The sequence below is a fragment of the Neofelis nebulosa genome, chromosome 4 (genome assembly GCF_028018385.1).
Source record: "Neofelis nebulosa isolate mNeoNeb1 chromosome 4, mNeoNeb1.pri, whole genome shotgun sequence".
NCBI lineage: Eukaryota > Metazoa > Chordata > Mammalia > Carnivora > Felidae > Neofelis > Neofelis nebulosa.
Window position 1 is genome coordinate 71258349 of NC_080785.1, and position 25460 is coordinate 71283808.

The 25460-nt window shown below is 42.1% G+C and overlaps 2 protein-coding genes across 16 annotated transcripts in view; one reads left to right on the plus strand and one right to left on the minus strand.

Moving 5' to 3' along the window:
• The window catches only part of PON1 (paraoxonase 1), a 35268-nt gene extending 18520 nt beyond the window's left edge, over positions 1–16748 (plus strand). Inside the window, exons 6-9 of one of the 2 annotated variants that reach the window (XM_058725046.1) lie at positions 1247–1447; positions 2629–2710; positions 13409–13537; positions 15995–16748. In XM_058725046.1, the coding sequence (XP_058581029.1) occupies positions 1247–1447; positions 2629–2710; positions 13409–13537; positions 15995–16153 (571 nt within the window). In that variant the 3' untranslated portion in view covers positions 16154–16748. The remainder of the gene's footprint in view (positions 1–1246; positions 1448–2628; positions 2711–13408; positions 13538–15994) is intronic. The other variant, XM_058725047.1, reaches the window with a different exon arrangement.
• Positions 16749–18360: 1612 nt separating this feature from the next.
• PPP1R9A (protein phosphatase 1 regulatory subunit 9A) overlaps positions 18361–25460 on the minus strand; it is a 326344-nt gene continuing 319244 nt past the window's right edge. For all 14 annotated transcript variants that reach the window (XM_058725032.1, XM_058725033.1, XM_058725031.1 and 11 more), the window contains one exon: positions 18361–24730. In XM_058725032.1, coding sequence (XP_058581015.1) covers positions 24521–24730 — 210 coding nt within the window. In that variant the 3' untranslated portion in view covers positions 18361–24520. The remainder of the gene's footprint in view (positions 24731–25460) is intronic.

A 25460-nucleotide genomic window follows, 5' to 3' on the forward strand; every position in this document is an offset into this window, starting at 1 on the left:
TTGTGTCAAATTAAGATTCTGACCTTTAGTCTTAGACTAATGAGCTGTATGAATTTGGGAAAATTATTTAACCTCTCTTTACAGATGAGAAAACTGAGGCTCTGTATGCTTATCTAACTGGCCCAGGAGCCCAGAGCTGCGTCAGAGCTGATGTGCTGGCTATTACGCCCCTGCAATAGAGCAGAGATAATTCTCTCCCAGATAATAGCCCTGGGGAACTTCTGTCACCTCAATCAGCAAAGAATGACTCACTTAAGTGTTCACTGTTGTACCTATTAAAGCAGAAAAATGGACTCATGTATCTTAGATTTTCAGTAACAGAGAGAGAATCAAAATCAGAAAGAAAATATGCCATAGCGTGCTGTTTCTGAGCATTCTTGTTCATGGACATTTTACTCAGTTTACAATCATGAAACTTTAAGGCCGGAAGTGACCTTTTAAAGCTGATATATAGACCAGTCAATCTCATCCTTTTACAGATAAGGAAACTGAGGCCAGGGCTTCATGTGAAATCATTGATTTTGCCTAAATTGCACAGCTAATAGTAGCAAAACTTTAAAATGCAATTCTCAAGATTGCCCACTGGCAGTCCTCCCACTGTCTGATGATGTCTCAGATTGTTCTAGATGAGAGTGAGTTCTAGATGAACATAAATAAATTGTGCCCTGATAATGATTCTTGGCCTAATTTAGTGTCTACTGAATTTAATGTATCTACACACACACACACACACACACACACACACACACACATCATAGCACTATTTTTAAGATACAATTAATATGATTTTTAAAAATATCTTTTTATTTATTTTTGAGACACACACACACACACACACACACACATAGCAGAGGAGAGGCAGAGAGAGAGAGAGACTAGAATCCAAAGCAGGCTCCAGGCTCCGAGCTGTCAGCACAGAGCCTGACACGGGGCTTGAACTCAAGAACCTGGAGATCATGACCTGAGCAGAAGTCAGATGATTAATCGATTGAGCCACCCAGCTGCCCCTAATAGGACTTTTATGTTACAATGCTAGAACAACTTTTTGGGGTTTTTTTTTTTAGAGTAATTGTTGTCTTCAGGTGGGACTAATGCCATATTAATTCTGTGCAGTAATAGAGTGAAACTCCATCCCACATCTTGATTTTTAGGAACAGACATTAATGAATGCTAATCAATGCATAATCCTGTAATGTACAACACCTTTGCCTGTATATATCATATGTGTGTGTGTTTGAATTTGCAGTTTGAATGATATTGTTGCTGTGGGACCTGAGCACTTTTATGCCACAAATGATCACTATTTTGTTGACCACTACTTGAGGTCCTGGGAGCTCTATTTGGGTTTAGCGTGGTCCTATGTTGTTTACTATAGTCCAACTGAAGTTCAAGTGATGGCAGATGGATTTGACTTTGCCAATGGAATCAACATTTCACCTGATGGCAAGTATGTGAACTCTTTCAAATCTCATACATTCCCCCAGATTCTTGTTAGATATCTTTTGAACATATTCATTCTCTAAATAACGTGGCACATTTTAACATGTTATCCTGGTAAGAGGAAATTAGGAAGAACTTTAAAATGTCTTAGTTTTTCAGGGGATAAAATTTATCAAACATATTTTCTATTTTGTGTAGGCATACTCTTTAAATTTGTTTCGTGTGGGTGGGGGAATCTAGGCTAAACATTTAGTATTGCTAAATAGCTTTGCTTTGAGGGAAGATTTCTGAGTGCATTATAAGATGAACAGCATGCAGTTATATATCTCAATAGTGCTGGTTTTTGACAAGATAAAGAGGTTGCACCAAAATGCAAATCAAGAAACTGCTTTCTTAAGAAAGTGTTACTATGGGGGAAAAGTCTGCCCTTCCATCCCCTAAAAAATTTAAAAAGAGCTGTATATCCATCCATATATCCTTCCTCATCTTGTATCATCATGGATTTCAGAGGGTTAGTAACATAATTAAAGGAAACATCATGGACAGCTTTCAGTGATTTATAGCACTTCCTGGTTTTCCAAAATAACAGATAATAAATCATTATTTCTCTTTTTGCTCTGGGATGCATTGACCACAGGTCTCTGTGATGAGTGTGGCATTGCACTGTGTGCAAAATACTAAATGAACAGGGTCAGGACCAGACTCAGGGGAAGAGGGGAGGAAGACTTCTCTCAGATCCAAGCCGAGCATCTTGTCTTCTCTCATGCTTTCTCTGGCCTAAAACAAGAGCCTGATGGTCAAGGGGCTTTCCTGCAGCCTGCCTGAGAGAACCCATTATCCTCTGAAATGCAGAATCTGGGGTTTGTCACTCTATTGACAAACTAAGAGAAGTAGTATAATCCATTTTGCTCCCAGACATTAAGAGCTGGTACTAGGACCAAGTCTCTTCTCTTCTAGTCAGGGACAACTAAGTTCTTATCTTTAGAAATAACTTTTCAGAAATTAAAACTCTTTTGTGTACTATAAACTCATTGAGGTTTTTTTTCAGAATTTGGTGTGCTTTGAGATGGGCCCTGTTTTCCGGTCTCTAAGAAAAGTTCGTTCTTAGGAAGAGTTATTACAACTTCACCGTAACCTTTTGAGTTGCATTACTTCAAGTGCTTTGATGTAGCTCTTTCTTCTTTGAAGGTATGTCTATATAGGTGAATTGCTGGCTCATAAGATTCATGTGTATGAAAAGCACGCTAATTGGACTCTAACTCCATTGAAGGTAAGATGTATTAACACTATAAGTTTGCAGAGTGATAATTAGATTCTAATTGATTTGTGAAATTAAAAGTGAGCAAAAAAGGATTGTCTAATTGGAGTGGGTGAGAACCAATTTTTCACTTCTCTATTAAGAGTCAACAGCACCGTGTGTGTTTGTTGTTCACTTTCATTTGGCGACAGAGTGGGAAGCAGCAAACAAAACATCCACCTATGAAACTTTGATTCTTTCTGCCCTCGTGAATTTTCAGTTGGGCGTTGTATAGCTCAGTTCCCCTTCCCTTCCTCTCCTCTCTCTTTCTTCCCTCGTCTTCTCCCTCTCCTTTCTCTCTCTCCCTTTTATTTTTTCCTCCGTGTTGATGGAACAGCAAAGAAATGGCCTCAACTGGTATTTCATATGACAGCGCTCTCCACAATAATTATGAATAATATACATATAAAGCCCCATAAAATATAAGGTACTCCCAGTGACCAGCACACGCCCCAGCAGTCCATCACTTTGCAACCTTTGTCTCAGTGCTTCCCCCTCTTGATCTCGAAGGTTCCTGAGCTCAGCAGGGGCCCTGCTTCAGGTGGGACACTTGTTCCCTCTGCTCAGAGGATCTTCTTCCAGATCTCTGTGGCTCTTTCATTCATATCCTTCCAGTTTTCACTAAAATGTCCCTTCAGCAAGGCATTCCCTGGCCACCTAATCTAAGCTTGCGACTCTGCTCGCCTTGCTACACACACACACCATTAGTTTGCAACCTCAGGGGCTTCCTGGTGCAACCCGAACCCACCTCGCTCTACATGGAGGACAAGAAGAGACCAAGAAAGAGGCAGACCACTCCAGATCGGTTGATGGCAGGTTTAATAAACAAGGGAACTTATTTACTTGGCTTGTCTTAGGCAGCTGCAAGATGAGTTGCTCCCCACACCTGCCTGCCAGAATCTTAAAAGTTTATATAGAGGCCTTAATGGGGCTCAGTCACAGGTACCATCCAGATGGGCTCTACAACACCTACCTCTGTCGAGGCTGTGCCCTTGGAATGGTTCCCACTGTGCAAACAGTGGGCAGAATGTACATTTCAAGGGCAGGGAAGAGGATGAGTAGCTTTCAATTGTCCAGGTCCAGCTTGAGGGTCAACCAGTGGTCATGTCCTCTCAATGACCTGCTCCAACACTCCATCCCTTGCGATAGCTCTTACAATCTCATCCACGCCCCTCTTTTGCAACATGCCCAGGGCAGTCAGCAAGGGGTTTCGATAGCATGTGTGCAGGTTGTTTAGTGGCTATCTGGCTACACTGGAGGCAGATACTATAGCAACAATATCGGTACAGGCAAGAGTAAACACAAAGTAAGGCCATGATTCCCCAAATCAGTGGCGATTTCTTCCTCCAAGAGCCCCCAAATCTGAACCACTGATTTATTAAGTTCCCTGAGCTGAGGGTCAAATCAGTCAGGGTATTCACTTGTGTCCTTATGTGATTTAATAAAGATGACACATTAGCAGACTCCTCAGGTATGGACACACAACATTCTGTTTGGATAATGGCAAAGAGGTGGTGATAGTGTTCGAGGCCATCCTATTTTGGATGACAGCTTTTATCATTAGAGACATTTCAGTGTTCAGTACAGACAGGCTTTGTTATCATTTAAGGCTTGCTGGATGAATTTGGTAGGGGCTTTGATGTGTGCTCTAACACCTTCCAGGACAATGGAGGGAACAAAGCCAGTGGCCAGCTGATCATGCCAGTGGAAATAAAGTGTGCCCACCTGGCCTGGAGGGGTGGGAGCTTGGCAGTTGTTACGGTGGGGTGGACTCTCCCGCATGCCCAGGAAAAACACAGAGTGTAGGGGCCCAACCACATAGGTAGAAGCCATGACCAAAGATTGGGGCCACATGAGCACTGGGCCCCACTTGTGGCCACCCAATCGGTACCTGGGCAGTGTGACCTGTCAGCACCAAAGTAGTTGCCATCCTTTAATATGATAGAATAATTATACGGTATGAGCGATATCCATCCCATGGATACATTCCTGGTACAATTGGGTTCGTTCTGTTTAGAATGATTTTTCTGTTCCCAACATAGGGGTATCTGGGGGTTCCACTATCTGTAGCCCTAGTAACCCACATAAACCCATCTCAAATCTGAGCATAGCCACCCCTAGCTCCAATGATGGTATTTCTAGGATTCTTCAGTCAGCAGTTTGATGGGGTGCCTGTGTAGTTTGACAGAAAAAGAATACCCATGCCCAGTGTTACTGATAGTGTGTGCCATAAGCTGGTTTTCTGGATTAGTATTGGTAATATCAGATGGATTGAAAGTACTACTCCTAACTTGCTGTTTCTTAATGTACTCCTTTAGGGCTTTTGGATCCCCTCCCCAGCATGGTGATACCTACTATGGCAATCCTGACCAGCAAGAGAAGGGCAGCTCTCCACATATCTGACAATTGAATTGATTTTTTTTTTTTTTTGTCAGGCATATGAGTGGTCCACTGTAGAAAGGTATTTTCCTCGGGTGCCCATTCTCTGACTGGACACTACAGGAACAGCAGAAGTTTTCAGGCCGAAAAAAATAGACATTTAGTAGGAACTTACATGGAGATCGTCCCCTTCTTTAAGAATTACACTTGTGGCCTCATCCTTAGATGTTAATGTGGCTGCAGCTTTAGGCATTTGACCATGTGGTGTATATCATACGTGTTGGCCAGGGAAGGCAGCACCATCAGGCATGAGGAGGTGGACTGGGAGCATAATATGCCAGACTAGGACCCCTACCCTTTCCCCTCTTTCAGATACAGCGCATTTCAACAGGTCCAGCCTACAGCAGGACAGTGGGATCCAGTGCAGCCTGAGTAGTTCCCCTTCACCCATCCTATGCAAAGTAAGTCGCCCATCCTGGAGGGACATCTCATTGCAAATTCCAGTAGACAATGCTTTGCTCAGGCATGATGGGGCTTGGTGTTTTCAGCAGCATAGTTCCTTGATCCATGGAGAGAGTTGGCACAATGGCTGCCTGTCATGACTTCTGGACCCTTTCAGTATTGGGTGCCTTGGTAGGGGTCCCTAGTCTGGCATCTGGAGAAACAGGGCCCTACTGGTCGATCATTCAAAGATATATAGTCCCCCCGGCCAAGGTGGCTTTACTTGTTAGTAATTTCATTTGCTGCTTTAATATTCCATTTTTCCTTTCTACCACTCTTGCTATTTGTGGGTTATAGGGAAGATGGAACTTCCATTCAATGTTGTGTTATTTTGCCCAGTTTTGCACATGATGACTTTTGAAATGTGACCCCCAATCACTGTCTATTCAATGATGGTATTCATCCATATTACTCAGCTTCTCTAATCCCCTGATGGTGGTAGCCATGATGACGAGGGAAAGCTTGGTTTAGGCCAGATGTGGTGTCCACACAAACCAAGGCATATTTAGAACCGCACTCACAGGCAAAAGGCTAATGCAGTCAATCTGCCAATCCCAGCGGATGGCCTCAGACTTCTTTGGCAGTTGCCTTGGGTGCTGTTTAAAACATAAAGGGCATGCTGCTACTGGATTGACTAAGTCTCTGTATTTTGAGGGCAATGGAGCTTCCTTGGAGATATACCCTCCCACCAGGGCACTGGGATGGCTACTTTTTTAATGCACCCAATCTCTGTATCTACGAAAGTGTTAGTTGCTAGTGCTTATACCCAAGCCAGGACATCGGCTTCCTGATTGCCAAAGGGTTTCAGTCCCTTGTGAGCTGAGATGTGGAAGCCAGTGAGGACTGACTGTCTCAGGTTCTTGCAGGCAGGCTCAAATATTTTTCCATGTATCCTGACCCCACCAGGGCTTACTCGTGATTATTCACCTTTCGCTTTGCCATTGTCCAAGCCATAGGATTAATCCCTTTAGAACAGCCCAACTGTCAATGCAAAGGGTTAACGGTCAGGGCTCATGAGTCATCACCACACGGCCCCTTGCCGGGGCTGCGGTTTCTTTCCGCTTCCATCCAGATGGTGTCAGTGTCGGGCTGAATAGAAACTGCAGCGCCCCTGGATGGATTCCCTTGACTAGATCCATCCCCCACTCCCTCTCTGCAGGCTGTTGGGGCTGCCACAGGAATGGGGCCTGGGAGGGGTGGTGCATCTTTAGGATCTACATAGTCTACAGGGCCCAGTAGTGCCTTCATTTCTAGAGACAGTGGGCTGGTGGACAGAGTGCTCCTCTGCGGCAGATAGGAATGCCACTTGGCCAACATGGGGGTTTGAGCCGTGGCAGCGATAAGTCAGTGGAACATATTCTCAATCCGCCCCTTGAAAGGAAGAAAAATTCTTACTTTGACATGCTCTTCCTTCCTGAGAGGCTCCACCTGGAGCAGCACTGTATACACTGCTGGGAACTGTTGCCCTATGGGGTATATGGAGTTTCTGTCCCCTTCCAGAGCTGGACCCAAAATCCTCGGGGAACTCTGTCCTCCTGTGATCCCCAGCCCAGTACCCACTTCAGACCTTCTGGAGTCACAGACCCATCTAACTCAAACGGTAGCCCCGCTTGGGAGATGCCCAGAGCTTTAATACCCTAAGCTTTCACTAGTACTTTTGTCTTCTCAAAGCTGACTTGCTGCCCTTATCCACGGACCCACACATGTCCTTTTTTTAATCAGTCCATATAAGGGACAGAGACACGGTGCCAGATGGGGGAAAAAAGTTCTCCCAAACCCCAAAATCCCCACAAAGGTTTGTACCTCTTTCAGGTTCTTAGGGATTGTTAAGCTTGCATCTTATCAATCACAGCTTCTGGAACATGTGTCTGCCTAACCAAATGACTCCCAAAAAGTTTATGGCTGTTCCTGGGCCTTGATTTTTTGTGGGTTCGTGGCCCATTCTCTCTCTTGCAGCTGTTCCAGGAAAGCTTGGAGAATGTCCTGCAGTGTGTTCTTGGATGGTTTCTTCTATCTCCTTATGTTCTGGAGCAATTTATACTGTTTGACAGTTACCATTTTCCCCAAGGGTGACAGGCCTACTGGTTCCCAGTGGGTGTTTCCTTCCAACACTGGTTTGATTACTACAACCCAGGTCCGGACTTCACAGATAGAGGTTTGCAGTTTCACCTTGTAGGATGTCAATGCCCAATATGATCTCTGGTATTGGAGAGACAGAAACCTCATATTCTTGGAGTAGAGGGGAACACTTAAATTTGTAGTGTCAAAAAACTTTCTTAACCATAACCATTTGTTCTGTGTAACCATTGATGATGCTGAAAACTTCTCAGGCTTACCAGGTATTAGAGTACATTTGGATCTAATATCCACTGGTTACTTCTGGAGGACCAGTGAGCAGTGTGTTCAGCTTGAGGCCTCTGATGGCCCCCAACTGCCCTCCCTTCCAGGCAGTCCTGGCCTACATCTATCCCTGGGGTACAGGAGGAACTCACCCCAAAGAAGACTGTGTTCCCAAAGCTTCTGTTAGAGCAGGCAGGGAATCAGGGATGGGAAGGGGCAGATGGAGCAGGTCTGAATTGTTGTTCAGGTTTGATGGCTTTCCACAGGCCAATAAGTACAGTGCTGAGTTGTCAGTCCTTCCATTCATGTGGGGTCCCTGCAGCAATCCGCTTAAACCACATTTGCTTCTGGGTTATTTTTACTGGACCTTTACAGTCATTTGGGATAGCCTTTTGTTTTTATGGGTGACTTCTCTGTCTCAAGTCTTTCCCACAGCCATTCCTAGGATTTGTCAGTTTTCCCCAGATCAACAATGGATTGCCCAACATTATAAATGTCTTGTCTCACAACTGGGCTCAACATGGACATGAGTGTCCCATAACGGGTGTTGGGGGTGGACTGGAGTATCCTAGCTTTCATTCTTGCAGTGAATGTGGCCTAATCAGGGCCTTCAAACACAGAGGCGGAGATTGCCTGTCTCATTCCCAGTTCCCTAAGATTGTTGTTCCTCCTCTATAGATTTTCAGGAGTCCACATGCCCAGGTAGGTGCCCCTTATTGGGCCAAACCTCACTGCAAGCTACAATAGTCTAATCTGTAATGGAGTGAGTACTTTGAGCCTTTGAGCTCCTTCCAGGTGCTACTAGACAGCAGGGTATGTGCTGATATTGCTCATTTTCTCTGCTTCCTGCCCAGTCAGAGAAATGTCATCTCCCGCCCCTCCCACTCCCCACCCCCCCACTGCCTCCCTGTATCCCTTAGGTGCACTAACCATGTCAGGATACTTTTCCTGGCTCTTTGCTGGAACTTGGCAGCTGTATCAATAAGCTCACTGGGAGTACATTCTCTCTTCGTGAATCGTTTCGCTCAGTTGGAGGCTGCCCCACTAGCTGGGGTTGTCGTGGTGCTGTTGCTTTCCTTTGTTTTAGGGGTTGGACAGCACGGGGCATTTTGTTCGTTCCACTGTCAATCACCACAGCATCCTCCTCTTCACTATCCTCACTTTTCCAGGGGCTCCACCTCCTAGAGTCCCAATCACACTTTGTCACGGCACTTGGACCTTAATCTGCCGCAGCTTGCGCCCTCCTAGCTTTGCCAAGCGTCACTCAAGGTCTTCAAATGACCATCCTGCTCTCTCACCTTGTCTGCCAGCTCCAAAGCTACAGAGTAGGGGACACCCACATGTCTTTCTCTGATCTCAACTCTTCTTCCGGCTTTCTTTTTTTTTAAATTAAATCCATTTATTTAAAAAACTTATTATTGATGTATTGTTGACATACGACATTATATTAGTTTCATGTGTACAATCTAGTGATTGAGAATTCTGCACATGACTCCATGCTCATCACAAATGTAGGCATCATCTGTCACCATACAATGGTATTACAGTATTATTGACTATATTTTTCATTTTTACGACTTATTGATTTTATACCTGAAGTTTGTACCTCTTAACCTTCTTCGCCTATTTTGCTGTCCGCTCACCCCATTCCCCTCTGGCAACCAACAATTTGTTCTTTGTATTTATGCGTCTGTTTTTGCTGTTTCTTTGTTCGTTTGTTTTGGTTTTTTTAGATTTCACAAGTAAGTGAAATTATGTGGTATTTGTCTTTCTCTGTTGGACTTATTTTACTTAGCATAAAATCCTCTAAGTTAATCCATGTTTTTGCCCAAATAGGGGGGCAAGGAGAGATAAAAGAAGAAGGCAGACAGACTGGCAGGTGGCAGGTTTAATAAACAAGAAACTTACATACGAGGCTTGTTTTGAACAGCCTTAGGACAAGTAGATCTCCACACCCGTCCGCCAGAATCTTTAAAGTTTATATAGAGGCCTTAACTGGATTCAGCCACATACACTGTCCAGATGGTCTCAATAACACATTACTCTCTCAAGGCTATGTCCTTGGAACACTTCCCACTGTGGAAACAGTGGGCAGAATGTACATCCCAAGGACAGGGGAGGGGTTAAGGAGCCTCTGATTGCCTGGGCCCAGCTTGAGGATCAACTGGTGGTCATGTCCTCTTGATGACCTCCTCCAACACACACACACACACGTGCACACATACACACTTATACTTCCTTTCTCCTTATAGCTTCATTTCCCCTTCAACATTTATTACTAATACTATATATTTAACTTATATTTTATAAGTGAAATACTCTATATTTTATTTATCTTCTCAACTGTCTGCCTCTTCTACTAGGGTGTAAGTTCCAGAAGGACAGGTAATTTTCTATTTGTTCCTGGAAGAGTTCACCAACACGTGGTAGGCACTCAACAAATATTTGTTCAATTAATATGATAGGGCTGGTACACTTCAGGGGTTTATCTTCTTCCCCTACCAATTATGATCTGGTCTGAAGTTTTGGGTGAAAAGAGGTAAAAACACAAAGGAGAGGAAAAAGAAAGTAACAGCAAAGTGGAGCATTAAAGAAGTAGTCCCTTGTCCCTTACAAAAAAGACATTTGTCTCTTGCCATAACCGCCCATGGCATAAAGCATTGTCACCATGCTTTGTGGAACTGTTCCTGTCAGTACATCCAAGGTACTGTCATGACAGGCTTTGCTCTGAGTAAATTACCTCAAAGCTTTATCAAATGGAGCATCATGTTAGACATTAAAAATCATTGGCATAGCCCATTTGGTATTAGCTGACGTAAAGTGGAATTTCATACACTCATACTGGCCGAGGGAATAAAAACAGATTGTGGTTATAACAGTAGGTACTTCTATAAATTGAAAGTTAAAGAATGTTATAAGACTAGAGCCCTATCTAGTATATATATTCAACACAGAATGATAAAGGCGCTCGTCCTGCAAAGGACGTATTTCAGGGTTGACACCCACTTTTGGCAATAGGTAATGCCCACCTCCTGACATTACAATTCAGTTGAGGCTCCCCCTGTGACTGTAATGTTATTCTTTCTTTTGAAGGACCATATTAATTCAGAGTGGGTAATTAATTAATACCCGGAGTGTCAAGAAATTTGATAAATGAAAGGAGACTGATCTTAAAATTCGTGATGAGCTGTGGGTGGTCTCTGTCCTGTCAAAATGTGGGATAGACATACAATGGAATATTATTCAGCCTTAAAAAAGAGTACTAATATGTGCTCCAACATGGATGAACTTTGAAGACCTTATGCTAAGCGAAGTAAGCCTGACACAAAAGGACAAGTATTGTGTGATTTCACTTTTATGAGGTTCCTAGAATAGACAAATTCATAGACAGAAAGTGGAATAGAGGTTATCAGGGGATGGTAGAGGGGGGAATAGGGCACTATCGGGTGCAGAGTTTCTGTCTGGGATGATAGAGGTTTCTGGAAATGGATAGGGGTAATGGTTGCACAGCATTGTGAGGGCACTAATGCCACTGAGTTGTACCCTTTAAAATGGTTAAAATGACAAATTTCATGTTATGCATATTTTACCACAATAAAAATAACCTCATGGTGCTTGGATGGCTCAGTCAGTTAAGAGTGTGACTCTTAATCTCAGCTCAGGTCTTGATCTCAGGGTTGTGAGTTCAAGCCCCATGTTGGGCTCCATGCTGGGCCTGGAGCCTACTTTAAAAAAAAAAAAAAAAGGAATTATCTCCTCCTGCACAGAAAGGAAAAAAAAGATTTCAAGACACAGCCAATGAATGGGTCCCACTTTGATGCATTCCAGTTCTCTAAAAATTGGGATGTTAACAGAGAACACGGTTTTTCCCAATGAGAATAATTTATTAAGTTTCCTTTATCAAGGAATGTCAAATTTTCCACTTGGCTTTGTGGAAGCATGAAATGTGTAGATTGTGTGCACTGTAGTGAGTCTAGCTAGGAATTGCAGATTTGCAAGGCAAGAGTTCATTTCTGGGCCCCAAAGGGTCTCCTTGCTGGAGCGTCAGCCCCCCCCCCCCCCCCACCCTTGGCAGGAGCCAGGCCTGCCACTTCCTGACGCATGCTCCAGGAGCTGAGCTTCTGGTAGAGCACACGGAGGGAGCTCAGTAACCGTGTGTCAAATGAACGGGGCCCCCAGGCTTTGGTGTCCTTCTCTTCTCTCACCTCCAGTTTACATCTCTGTAGGCTTTCGACTGCCATGGAATTCACCAGTTCGGCAGTTACCCCTCCCAAAGATAATAGCAGAGCCCTGAGACCAACATTTTCCTCATCTAACGAAATGACTGTATCAGCATAGAATGTCTGACACTGTGATAGATGGGGGTTTGGTGGTGGGGGGCAGAGAAGGCCCAGGGCTGATTTTGGCCAGAGGATGTTTGCTTGGCCGCCTCCTTTGGCCGACCTTGCTTGCCTCCAGGGTAGGAATGAATGATGGCTCTGCATGGAGACTCTGCTGTGACGCTGGAACCCTCCGGTCCCTTCATGGGCATGTGGGGATAGCTGTCATTTTGAGGAGGAAGCACGGGGCAGGGCAGCGCTGGTTTGCCCTAGCCGCCTGCCCGCACTCTGGCCTTTGCAATGAGTCACCACCAGTTATTACACGGTCTCTGGGCGCTGAGGTATGCTGGCCTCTGTTTGAGGTACACGGTAGATATTACTTCTCCAACTGAGAGTTAGAGGTAAACAAATAGATGTGATTTCTCCCCAGTAGAAGGCAGCCAAGATGATGAATGGTGGAATTAAGAATCATTGGTATTATTTATGATCCTGGTACAAAGCCTCGACAGCAATCTGTGCAGTCATCACATGCTCGCAACTTATATTTAGAAAATAAACAGCAGAAGAGCAGGGAGTTGAATAACATCAGGAAACTAAAGAAGAAACTTTTTCCCAACTCCAAGGCAAAAATTAGACCCTGGGTGATCATTTCTCCTCTGGCTGCACAGTCTATGATTAGCCGTTAAAGAAGAGCCTACATTTCATCGACGTGCTCCTCAAAAATGAATCTACATTTCCTGGTTGTTTTCTGAATGCTTGTAAAAATATCATTTGCACATGCCGTTTTAGAAGGAACTGTTTTATGCTGCACTTAAAACTTTTTCTTCCTTTCAGTTTTAGGTTCATGCACAGATGTTAGTCCCAATGATTTCATCTGACTTCTAACAATCCTTCTTGGCTTTCTGCATCTTCCCCTTCCCTCATCTGTCCTGGAAACTGATTAAATGCTAGCATAGATGGAAAGCTAGAGGAATTCCCTGAGCTGTACTGAAATGGGGAAGAATTGTGTCCTAGAACCAACAGTGTGGTGACAGAGGACAAGACGATGGCTTTCCCTGACATATTGTTCCATCACCTCTCAATTTTTTTTCACTTTCTGTCCTTCCTTCTCTCCTTGGTTTTAATCTGGAAGTCCCTGGACTTAAACACACTCGTGGATAACATATCCGTGGATCCTGTGACAGGGGACCTTTGGGTTGGATGCCATCCTAATGGCATGAGAATCTTCTTCTATGACCCGGAGAATCCTCCCGCATCAGAGGTTAGTTTGAAAAATGAATCTGATCAGCAACCTATTCCCCGCTGTTTCTCGCTTGAAAACATAAATCTCAATTATATGTGCAAATATAAGGAGGGACATGGATAGATGATCCAAATGATGAGATATAAAAAGGAGTTTGACTTTGGGAGGCATTTTAGTTAGAGTCTAGGCAGGAGACAGATGGTACATTTAAATGGGGTAATTTGAGGGGATTTAATGAGGGCACGCTATACAAAGGTGTGGGCGCACATAGGGAAACGAACAGAAGATAATGCATCACCCCAGGGCTAGCAAGGGAGGAGGAAATGGTTACCAGAAGCCAGAACAAGAGAGGCACCCCAGTTGGGGGACGCAGAGAAGGGTCCCTACAAGGAGGAAGCCTGGAACAAGTACGCCAGCTCGCTCTCAGTCCTCTCATTACCATGCTGCTGCTCCTTGGTTGATCCTGACTCAGAGCTAGAGAGCAGGGGGAGCCTTCACAGTAGGCTTTTGTACAAGTCTGAGCAGAGTGGAGGGCTGGATTAGGGTAGCCAGCACTGGACTGGAGTTCATCAATAGTGAGTTTCTCCAATTTGAGTATTCACAATAGTTAAAAAAAAATCTAACGTACCTTCTTGCTATGGTCTAATCATTTCTTTGTTACCTGCCCTCCCTTTCAACCCCCTCTTTCTATTGTCAGTATACAATGCACCAGCCCTAATGTGCAAATGGCCATCCTCTCTAAACCATCCCTGTGGAATGGGAAAAAATCAGTCACTTGTTGGAATTATTTCGGTTTAAAAGACCTTTCCTTCCATCTTAGTTACGGTGCCCAAAGACCCCATTCATGTTCATGGTCTTTATTCAGTGGACTATTTTGGCAGTGCAAACAAGAATCTGAAACTCACTTTGCCATAGGCATTTACTATGACTCATCTAGAGTTATCTATTTTGAATATTTCAGTATGTATTAATTATACTTGTTATTTACATCAAATAACCAATATAACTTTTGGAATAGTTTATTGCTATGTATTCTTTTTAAAGCCTAGTTGTAAGAGTCATTCTCATTCCCACCCACCAAAAAATTTTTTTTTTAATCCCATGTTTCTTAGATTTAAAAAAAGCCCAAAACCAAATGTTTGTTTCCAGTTACTTTACGGCCCTTCGTACCCTTTATCTCCAGGCTTACAGGACAATTGTGATTGTGTTTAATGGCAGTCCTTTGTGCCTTTTGCTACCTCTTAGCCATTAGGATTGCTATATGGTATGTTTAACAGAACTGAGGACATGTATGCTGTGGTGTGTTCACCGTTCAGAACAGAGCAGAATGTTAGATTCTAATTTGTTCTTGCTTGTTAGCTCATTTGGTGAACTTCGGTCACTTGCTACAGCATGGACTTGGTTTGCAGCTCTGGAAAAAATACTCCCTTTCTAATGATGGATTTGGTAAGAAATAGCAAAAAGTAATAATCCATTAACCAATGCACTGCCCCATAGAAGGATGATTTAGTTTTATTAAAAAGAGGCTTACCTAAGCCAAGATGCATCATCACCTATTTCCTAGTAACTAACACGTCTGTCCTTGGGGCCTGCTGTTTTAAAGAGGTCCTTTTTACTGCTCCCTTGAACCCTTTATATATAGGCACTGGCCATCCTAGTCCGCCACATTTGGTGTTTTTGTATGTAGGTATTCTTTCTTCTAGTCATTGTATTTTATCCTAAAGTCTTAAGAATAATACGAAGTTAGAGTTGAAAAGAAACTTAATCTCGTCCCACACACCTCGTTCTACAAATGAGGAACAAACAGTAAGTAGAAGATCCAAAATGTGACCCTGGGCCCCTGCCTCACAGGGTGCTCTTTACACAGTGTGAATTATATGAAATCGCTGCTTTATTGGCCAAAGTGGTCACATATTGGCTATTACGTGTGGTCAGCTTAGCATGCTACCACACTGTTGTGATCGACACAATCATATTTCTGCTCAATAAATGAAGGAAACTGAACTTATAAAATCTTATACATTTGGAGTTGGAAACTTTAGTTCAGAGGAGCAGATGTGTATGGTACAGAGATATGGTTTTTGTTTAATTGCCAGAATTTAAAAACCAAATTCCTAGCTTTTCTGAAAACACAAAAACTGGCCCGAATTCTAGCATGGCAGTAATCCATTACTAACAGCCTCCCTCCTCATTTGCCATAGTCCCTAATACTCCCTAATGTCTCACACCCAGACTGTGCTACTTACTTCTGTTTCTTGCCTAGTCTAGGTAGTCCTATGTGTCTCTCTGTTCAAAGTCGCCTGATTAAAATCTGTCGTTTTGCCAGTGGGGAAACTGATGTCTTATATAAAGGGTAATTTGGCAACAAAATATGATTTACCTGCAGGCTTCTTCATGTGAAGACATGACCCTTATTTAAAGTTAGTTTTGAGTGACTTAAAAAGAAATATTAAGCTACTGTTATTTCTTTGATAGGTGATCCGAATCCAGAACATTTTAACAGAAGAACCCAAAGTTACCCGTGTTTATGCAGAAAACGGTACAGTTTTGCAAGGAAGTACCGTTGCCTCTGTGTACAAAGGGAAACTGCTGATTGGCACCGTGTTCCAGAAAGCTCTGTATTGTGAGCTCTAGTGGGTCAGTTTGCACCCGTGCCGTGGATACTGTGAGCCCATTTCAGCTGCTGGCCCCATCTCAGGGGCCACAGCCATCTCATCTGAACAGTGACCACTGACCCCGAACTCAGACATCTGGAAGGAGGAAAGCGCTGGTCAGCTGGGAACAGAATCAATGCAGAAGGCTTTTTGGAGGGTATGATAGCAAATCAGTCTAGCAATATTTGAAAACCTCACTGACCAATAAAAAAGTCCTTTTCAATAAAATGGCTAAAATTGTTGTGTCAGTGGTCAGGTCTTAAATAATTTAACGATATGGGATCTAAATGCACTCTCCCTGAAGCATGTGTTCCCTGAGAGCACATGAGCTTATCGCTGCCTCGCTGAGTCTTGTTCAGAGAATACAGGAGCAGGATGATCTCATGTATCGTCATTAACTCTAGTCCTCACTCAAGGGGCTCCGGTCCACCTGCTGGAAAACTAGATGTGCACCAGTTTCCTTCAGCTGCACGCAAACTTCCTCTGCAAAGCCATCGGACATACTGGCCCAGTCTGACTTCCATTGCCCCTACTGTGGATGACCTTCTCAGTAAATATAAACCTGAGTGACCCTATTTCTCCTTTTCCTTTGATTTATTCAATTCTCCCTTAACAATGACATGAAGGAGCATCTTATTCTTGGGAGTATTGTCACACGAGTGTCTGTTATCTCAGCATCAATTGGACATTGTAGTTTCTTTGACCCAGTGAAAAGAAAAAGTTTGTTTGCATCCATGAGTGGATACAGAATGAAGCCCATAATCGATTTGGGTAAAGCCAAATGCCCCCCAAAGACGAGATTGTTGTTAGAAGTGGTGGTGGCGGTTGGTAGTTTGTTTTTTTTTTTTTTATCTCTTTCTTCCTATTGTAACTTGCAGTGGAGGCTAAGAAGAAAACAATAGAAAGGTAAAAAAAAAATAATAATAACGATAGTAAAAAAATCAACAGCCTTGGCCTATCTTCTGAGGGACATGACTCAGAAGAAAAGATGACTTTGCCATTTTCTTGTAAAAGCTGGGATGGAAAGGTTACCTAGCTTCATTTATCTATCTCCTTTGACAGGATGGATGATTTCCCTGGGATGCTACAGCAGTCACATTACGAACAAAGTTCTAGGGCACTTGCCACGATGACGGTCTGGTAGTTTGGGAAAAACGGCTGGCTGAAAAATTGAGAAGTGCCAACATGTTAACTTAGAGTCATAAACGGGAACATTTTGTTTGGCCTGGAGAACACTTTCCTCATATCGGATTAGAGTTATTTTAGTCACGATTTCAGTGAGCGTAAGATCATGTGACCTACGAGTGTTCAATTATTCAGTGATGCTGTTTACAGCCCTCAAAGCTGGATTTCCTGAAATACTCTTTTTGAAACTATCAATGGCCGTTGTACGTATGCTGAAAAAGCCCACGCTTCTTTTAAAAAGAGTTGTTTGATATCATCAGTGAAGTAACCATACTCTGTTCTCTCTTGTTCTTGACAGAATAAGCAAATTCTGTCCCCAACCTACCCCCTAAAAAAGAAGAAGGCTATCCCGTGTGACACAGCATACACTCGGGCTCAGCCAAAAAGGGACACATGCCTCCCCTCAGTGAGGAATTTTATAGCAGACACTGAGGAAGAGAAAGCCGGCCTAAAATTCACTTATTTTTCTGCACTGCCAAAGGTTTAGTCACAGATCAATTATGGTTCGTGTGTGTACGAGAGAAAGAGAGAGAAATTAATGTCCCTCATTTGCTATGTTCAAATCTTCAGAACTTTTAAGGTTTTCAAAGTAACATCGCAGCAAAGAACCCCGTCCTGTGGGATGGCCTGACTCTGAGCTTGCCCCATGCTGTGTGAGGCCAGCCGTTTAATGCACTTGTCATAGACCTCTCCTGGCTGACAGGTGTCAGAAAGGGCGCTGGTGCAGCCATGGCGGGAACCGGAAGCTGGCCGAGGAAGCTTCTAGTGCAGCATCTTTCACTTTATGCCCAGTTCCAGAACTACGCTTTCAAATGTAATTCTAGCTGCCAATTTACACTGTTCTGGGGCTCAAACTTATTTTTAGTTTCATTTCCATGGAAAACGTGCACTTTTGCTCTTGATTGATAGATATATTTTGACAGTTAATACAGGTTTACCTAGTCAAGGCTTGTTTTAGTTGAAGGTGAAAATGGAAGAGAAAAAAAGAATTACTCTGACAGATATCCGTATTTCTCTTTTTATTGCATTCGTTGTCTGACAACAATAATACTCATTGGCAAGAGATTTATTTACACTGACAAATTAAATGTAATCACAGGTATTTTTAGATTGGTCACAAAACAGAGGACCATTGTGATAGTTTGCTTTGAACGCCTCTGAAAACCAAAGAGTAAGAAATGTCGTTTGAAACGGAACAATCTAGAGAAGTACATATTAACCAAGCACAAGAGAACAATTCAGACGTGGCACTATATTGTCTCTTCCATGCAAATGATCAGACACCAAAATGTACAAATTAAAAGTTTCAGATAGCATGCTATCCATACTTATCGGACGCAAAATGATTTTCAAACAACTCTTTTCCTTTAGTGATATATAAAGAAAGATTAAAATAAATCAACTTCTTAAAATGGAATAGAATTCATTCTCTCTTGTTTCTCTTTTCAGCTGGCTGGTTTTGTTAGTGATATGTAGCAGATGTACAAGTGGCTTAACTGCGACACCATTAAAAATACAAAAGCAATGATTGTGATAACCATAAATAATATTAAGGAAAACATACACACACATATACTTAAGGGGCTTTGCAAAGCACTAACTAAACCTGATGTTGTTGGTAGGTGTCATCTAGTTGGAGTGCCTGTTAATTCCCACTTGTCAAGGTAATTTAACTATTTTTGGCCAATTGTTCTTTCATGGATGAACGGTTACATCCTTAGCAGAAAACCTGGGTATGTGGATAAAGCAGCTGAAAGAAAGAGAAGGGCACACCTTCCAACAACATACGCACGCTCATATCCACTTGCGTGATATTTGGCAATGACCTAACCATGCCATCGCTCCACAAAAAAAAGTAAAGAAATGACCGTGTGATGGCAACACTGCCATCAGAGAGCCAGTAGTTAGTGGCTTAAGCATCATAGCTACCAAGTACATCATCGAAGAGCATGAGCGAATGCACAAGAACACAGGTATAATTTTTAGCCAAGAGACTGCGGTCTCCAGTTGAAAATGCCCAAAGCTGCCTACGTTTCTGAGGTTCAACTCAGCAATGTGCAATCTTGACAACAAAGCATTAACTAAACATTTGAGGAAACTTTATCTTACTAAAATACCAAGTATCTAGTAAATCAATTTTACCAAAATATATAAACATGTAGAAGGATAAGTGCATTTAGTAGAAATACTTACATTAAAAAAATCTCTTAAAATCTTATGAGCCATTCCATGTATACACACACACAAAGTGGCGATAAGGCTATGATTACTGCTTGGAGTCCTAACTGACATTACCAAGTTCCTTATACAATGTACATATATTTTATGCCATGTGATTGCAGTGTGTGTGTGTGTGTGTGTGTGCGTGTGTGCATATGTATGTATATATGTATGCGTGTAAGGTGGAAATATATTCACACATATGTAGTTCTGTACATCTCCACACACAGCATGCACATTATTGACAAGTTGCCTCTGGTTCTCTTATTTTTTTACCTCTCATTCATTCTTGAATCTCTAGAAGTTTTGGGGTTGGGGTTGGGGCAGGGCCAAGGATCGGAAATCATCACATTTCTTTCCTTCCCCACTCTGTAGATGTGGAAGCAGGTCACAGGCCACTCAACTAGGCGAGCCTTCAAGTAACAACCATTCCCTCAACACATCCACACAGACACTCACGCACAAGCACTTAAAGACCCTCTGTTTACCATAAGGTGGAACTTGATGCTTTTATTTCCAGGGAGAAATTGATTCTGTAAGCTTTTCCCTTGCCCTCTGACTTCCTGGTTGGATGGATCTATTCTGTTGCTACTATAAGTTATTCAAATACTACTAGTGCACTGTCCAGTATTATTTTTTCCCCAGTGTTTTGAGCCAAAACTAAACTTCCTGAGACTTTAAATACCTAAGACAAATATAGTTTTTTAAAAAATCTGTCTATATACCCAGGCTCTTTTCCAGGAATGAGTCACTGAAGCACATTCATATTTCTTACAATACTGTTTTCTTTTGAGAATTTACTCCCCACCCCCGTTATCATAATAAAAAAAAAACAATTCTAGTGGAAAATATGGACATTTTATTTCTGGACTTTCTCCTTAAATGCTTAGCTTCAGAAGAGTGTACAGGTAGATCCTTGATCAAAGGTAAATTTGAAAAGATATTTTTTAAAAAGCCTGAGCTTTTCTTTTCCATTTCACCTTTCATTCAGAAAGCACTGAGGACTTACCATTAACCAAGTGACTTGAACCGTAGTGCCTGCTGTCCACCAGAGTGAAATGCCCCTCACCAGGGCCCTGCTAGGACAGTAACTTTAATGGCTCAGATGGAATTTGGTAATTCTTGAATACGCCAATGTAATGAGGGGCTACCACATATCCAGATTATAAACACTTGTTCCAGAATTGTTGGGACATCTCTCTTTAGAATCTTCAAACACTGGGTTTCTTCTCTTGAAGCCTGGTCTATAGAACCTTTAATATTTATAATTGAGTTTGAATATCCATATAAATGCAGTATTTTATTTACTTTTTAAAAATATAATTTTAAAGCACATGTTAATCCTATTACACAAAAAAACCTAGTCGAGAATTCTTTGTCTTTAGCCAAAACCATAAGGGCTAATTGAGGGGCTATATCCAACAACCTATGATGGTAGCTTGGGCCTGGGAGAGCTTAAGATTTCGGGCTAGAGAGGACTAGAGGATGAAAAGCAGCAGCAAGGGTTAATTTGGTTCCTCTCCTGTCCTCTTGCCACTTTGTTCCCAACAACAACAAAGAAACACAAAGTAGGTTATTCCCATTTCAGGCCCCTTAAAAAGCTAAGTTTGGAATGAGCACTGTAATACTGCAATCACGAACTGTCTGTCTGTCTCTGGGTTAAAGATGCTTCTTTGATGTTGAGGGCCAGAAATCCAGGTCAACCCCAGCTAAGAAGGCTAGCCTAGAACGATAGCTTTATTGTCATGAAATTAATGGCGGACTTCATCAGTGTATCAGAAGGAGCAAAGTTCAGTTTCTGCCCTAATGTATCACTCTGACGTACACTTCCGATTCAGGCAGAAAAAAAAAAAGAAAAGAATGAGAAAACTAGTACATAAACTGTGAGTTACTTTAAGAGAGGTGGTCTTGAATAATCTGTTATAATAACTAAAGTCCTTTAATGGAAAACTCTGCCTAGACATTCAGCCCATACAATGCTCCCTGTCTACGGCTTGGCCTCACCACGCATTCCCTAACCCCCAAAGCATTACCTATACCCCAAAACAATGTGGCTATTGTTAAGGTCATACTGAGCTGTCATTTAGGAAATATAATTCATAGTAACCAGATACTCCCTTTTTGTTCATTTGCTGATAAATAAAAAACTGCAAAGTCTTTAAGGATCATGAAGCAACAATTCTGTGTTAAACTGTATGGACGCTGAAGAGCACTAGCATTAAAGTAGGAATTGTTGAAGACACTGGAACCCCGGTCAGGCATCATGCACTAGAGTCAAGAGAAGAAATAATACAAAAACCAAATGTTCATAAGATCTGAGGTCCTGCACTTTGTTTTCACACTCTTTGATCAATCAGTTTACACTCTGTCCTTTGTCGGACAGTCAAATCGAGTACCTTTTACGGTTTCAGCAGTTTTAAGTAGTAATAATATTAAAGTAACTCGCTAAGACCTAAAATTACCATAACTTAACTTAACAAACCAAAATAGTTACAATACAAACTAAGTGATTTGAGGAATAAGAATTTGCTTTATAATATTTTCAGTTGATCACTGACCTAAACATTGGAAGTGTACAAATAAAGTTCAAGAACAATACTTTTAAGACATTTAAGAAAATGCAATAAATTATGTGCAGACTGAGACTTACAGACATTTCCAGTATGTACATCCATTCTCAAATAACACCAAAATATAAACATAACTTAAAATAATCCTCCTCTATTTCCACTCTTAAAATGAATACAGAGAAAAACTTCCAGTGTGATCCAGATCACCTTTTCTCCCCCAAAGATAAGCAAAAATGGTCAAAATTTACAATAGCAAGCACTAGTATTCCCAGATTTTGACTAATGTAGTCTTTTAGTATTAGAGAAGATCTGCTGAATTTTGTAGCTCATGAATAGTGGTGGTTCCTTGTTTCTCATGATATTAATAAAGAGCAAAGCACCACACATCTCAAATATTAATAGAGTATCCAGTATGGCAGTTTCATTATCATACTCCAAATGAAGATAGTCAGAAAAACATACATAGTGACTCTGATAATTGTAAAACACAATATTAACTTGTGTCAATGTTTCTGAGTACTGAATGATCTGTACCAGCGACAAAAGGACTGAAGTATAACAGACAATACTCTGTCACTGAAAAGGAAACAGGCCTTAGGGAAAGAACAGCATTATAAATTTCTAGTTCGGCCAATTCCAGATTTCAGATATTCAAGCAAGCAAAAAAAAAATCACAATATTCAAAATACAAGATGGTGCTATATGGGCAAGAGCCCTTTTACATTATCTATGACCTGTAACCTTCAAAAGCCTTCCCTCAAGCTCTGTGTATACAACATTTCTAGTGAAAGATATGGACAGAGGTCCCATTCCCCCCGCCCCCACCCCCACCATTACCCCCACCATGTAGTAAAGGAAGTAAAATACAAGTCCAAGAATTTATCTGGCCTCAACTCTTATTTTGAAACTCGTCCCTTGGAAAGTGGATGACCTTGTTTTTACAGCCAACGTAGGAAAGACAACCAGAAACACAAGCATAAAAAGCAAAACAACAAACAACAACCAATCATTTGAAATCTCTCCAGATAAATTTATTTTTGCCTCCTTCTGTCCTAATCTCCTACACTTGAATTAATTTGATGAAATACTGAAATCCTTAATAGTGGGTTTAAAATAAGTATTAACTGTCTCCACTGGTAGACTGTATCCTGTGTACTCTCTTAAACAAACTTGAACCGTAAAGTGGAAATCTCTAAAGAGTGAAAGAGAATGGCTCAGAAAAACCATTCGAAACATCTCTAAAATGTAACTGTCAGCTCTCCTTTACGGGAACATTCCGTGTGCTCAATAAAATAGCTTCTCTGGTTGAACGTTACTCAAATCTAAATTTTCTCTAACTGGTATTTCTATTTTTCTTAAAAGTACATTTGTTAAAACACTAACTGAGCCCACTTGGGAAATCTTAAGTAGAAAATATGTGACAAGTTCCTGATTGTGTCACAGTCAGGCCGAAGACTAGCCAGAATGTTCCCCACGAGAGGAAACCTGAAAATGTTGGTTTCCTTAAAAATCAATTTCCTGTTCAATTTGTTGGGGGAAAAAGGAACTACATTATGTGTGTCAGTGTTGCTGAAGTACTGAACATGCAGCAGTAGCAAAGTAAACAATGGATCCCAATATCCCATGGCTGTGCTAATGTCTGATTTTTTTCTTTGTTCAGCTAAATCTGGAGGATAAATGTTACTCTCAGAACCCCAAGGTAATACCCACATCCACATTCTTAAGGCTTTTTGCTTCCTTCTGGGGTTAACAAATAACTATAATTCTCTTCTCTCTTTCTGATGCCCCGCAAACAGAAGAGTTTGCTTGCCTTTGGCCACAGTACGTAATCATGTTACAGAGCACCCATGTTTCTACAGTGGGGTTGTCTCACTGTCCAGACACAAAAATGAGGGGGAAACTTTCCCACATGCTGGGGTAGATTCTGGAGCCCAGATCTCATGGCAGAGTGGTGCTCTCGGCCATGCAGATATGTGCTATTGCCCAGTTTCAGGATTCCCAGACTGAAAAGTCACGGCCTTCCATTAACAATACCTGGGGTGTTTCACGCTTTTGTTGGGCAGGGTGACATCCATTTTCCAAGCAACGCAACCCACCCAACACAACACAAGGGCATAGTAAGAGAGAGAGAAACACAGCTATTTTGCATCTTTCACAAATGAGATCCTTGGTTTGGCAAGAAACCAAAGGAGGCTTGGGATTATTTCAGTAGGCAAAAATTAAAATAGTATTCGATTATTGCAGAAAATGCAGTTATGCAACACATGGTTCCCCCATCTGCCTAGCGCACATCATCCCTGCCATCAGTTCCTTAATCCTCCGGAGGAGAGTGGGGCAGGAAGAGGGGAGACTTGTCTGAGAGAGGGTGTGTGTTACTGCTCACCAGCGCCCTCTGTGGCAGCTGTCATCTTTTCATTCTTTTTAGACTTCCTCTGCATTTGTTCTTGTTCCTTCCTCCTCAGCTTTTCTCTTTGTTTTTCCATTTTCTCTTGGGCCTTCCGAGCCTTCTCTAGAGATACCTTCATTTCCTTCAGTTTTTTTTTTACCACTGCTCGGTCCTGGGATGACGTCATTCCCAGAGCCTAAGAAGGAAATACATAAACAAATTGAATTTGAAAACCAGTGACCTCTCTGCTCAGGAAGAGGTTGATATCACAATATGTTCAAACTCAAGAACTAATTTAAACATAATCAAAGAGGTAAGAAACTAGGAAAAGCTGATCACATTTGCCAAAAATCTCCATACTTGGGGGCTGAGCTTTATTTGTTCTTTGAAGTTCCTAGCCCAGGAGGCCCTAAACCCCATTAAGTAAGTGCTTTCCAAACTGGCAATTAATGGGTGAATGAATTTTTAAAAGGGGGCACAGTTCTGCTTCCCCAACCTTTGGGTTGTAGACATTTACAAGCAAACATATTGCTAAACTCATCAATATTTTTAAAAGATAGGAGTGGGCACCTGCTGCCATAGAAGCCTCCAAGAAGGGCAGGGAGACTGAAATGGCTTCCTTTCTGCCAATGTAATCATTTACAATGAGGACCAAAAATGTCTTTGAGGCTGGAATGCTCATGTCAGCATGACTAGCCATTTTCTCCCTGTAGGCAGACCTATAAAGGAATCCTGTTAATGAGGAGGCTGCTCGATGAGCTTGGAATTCAGAATAAGGGGAGTTGGTTGCGTACTTTAAATGTTTCATGACCTTCAGAATCAACAGCAGGATGCATCCATCTCCCCAACAGGGACAGCCTTCAATGGGGCCTTCATATTCACAGACTATTGATTGATCTCTAACCTTTTCAAGACTGTCAAGAGAT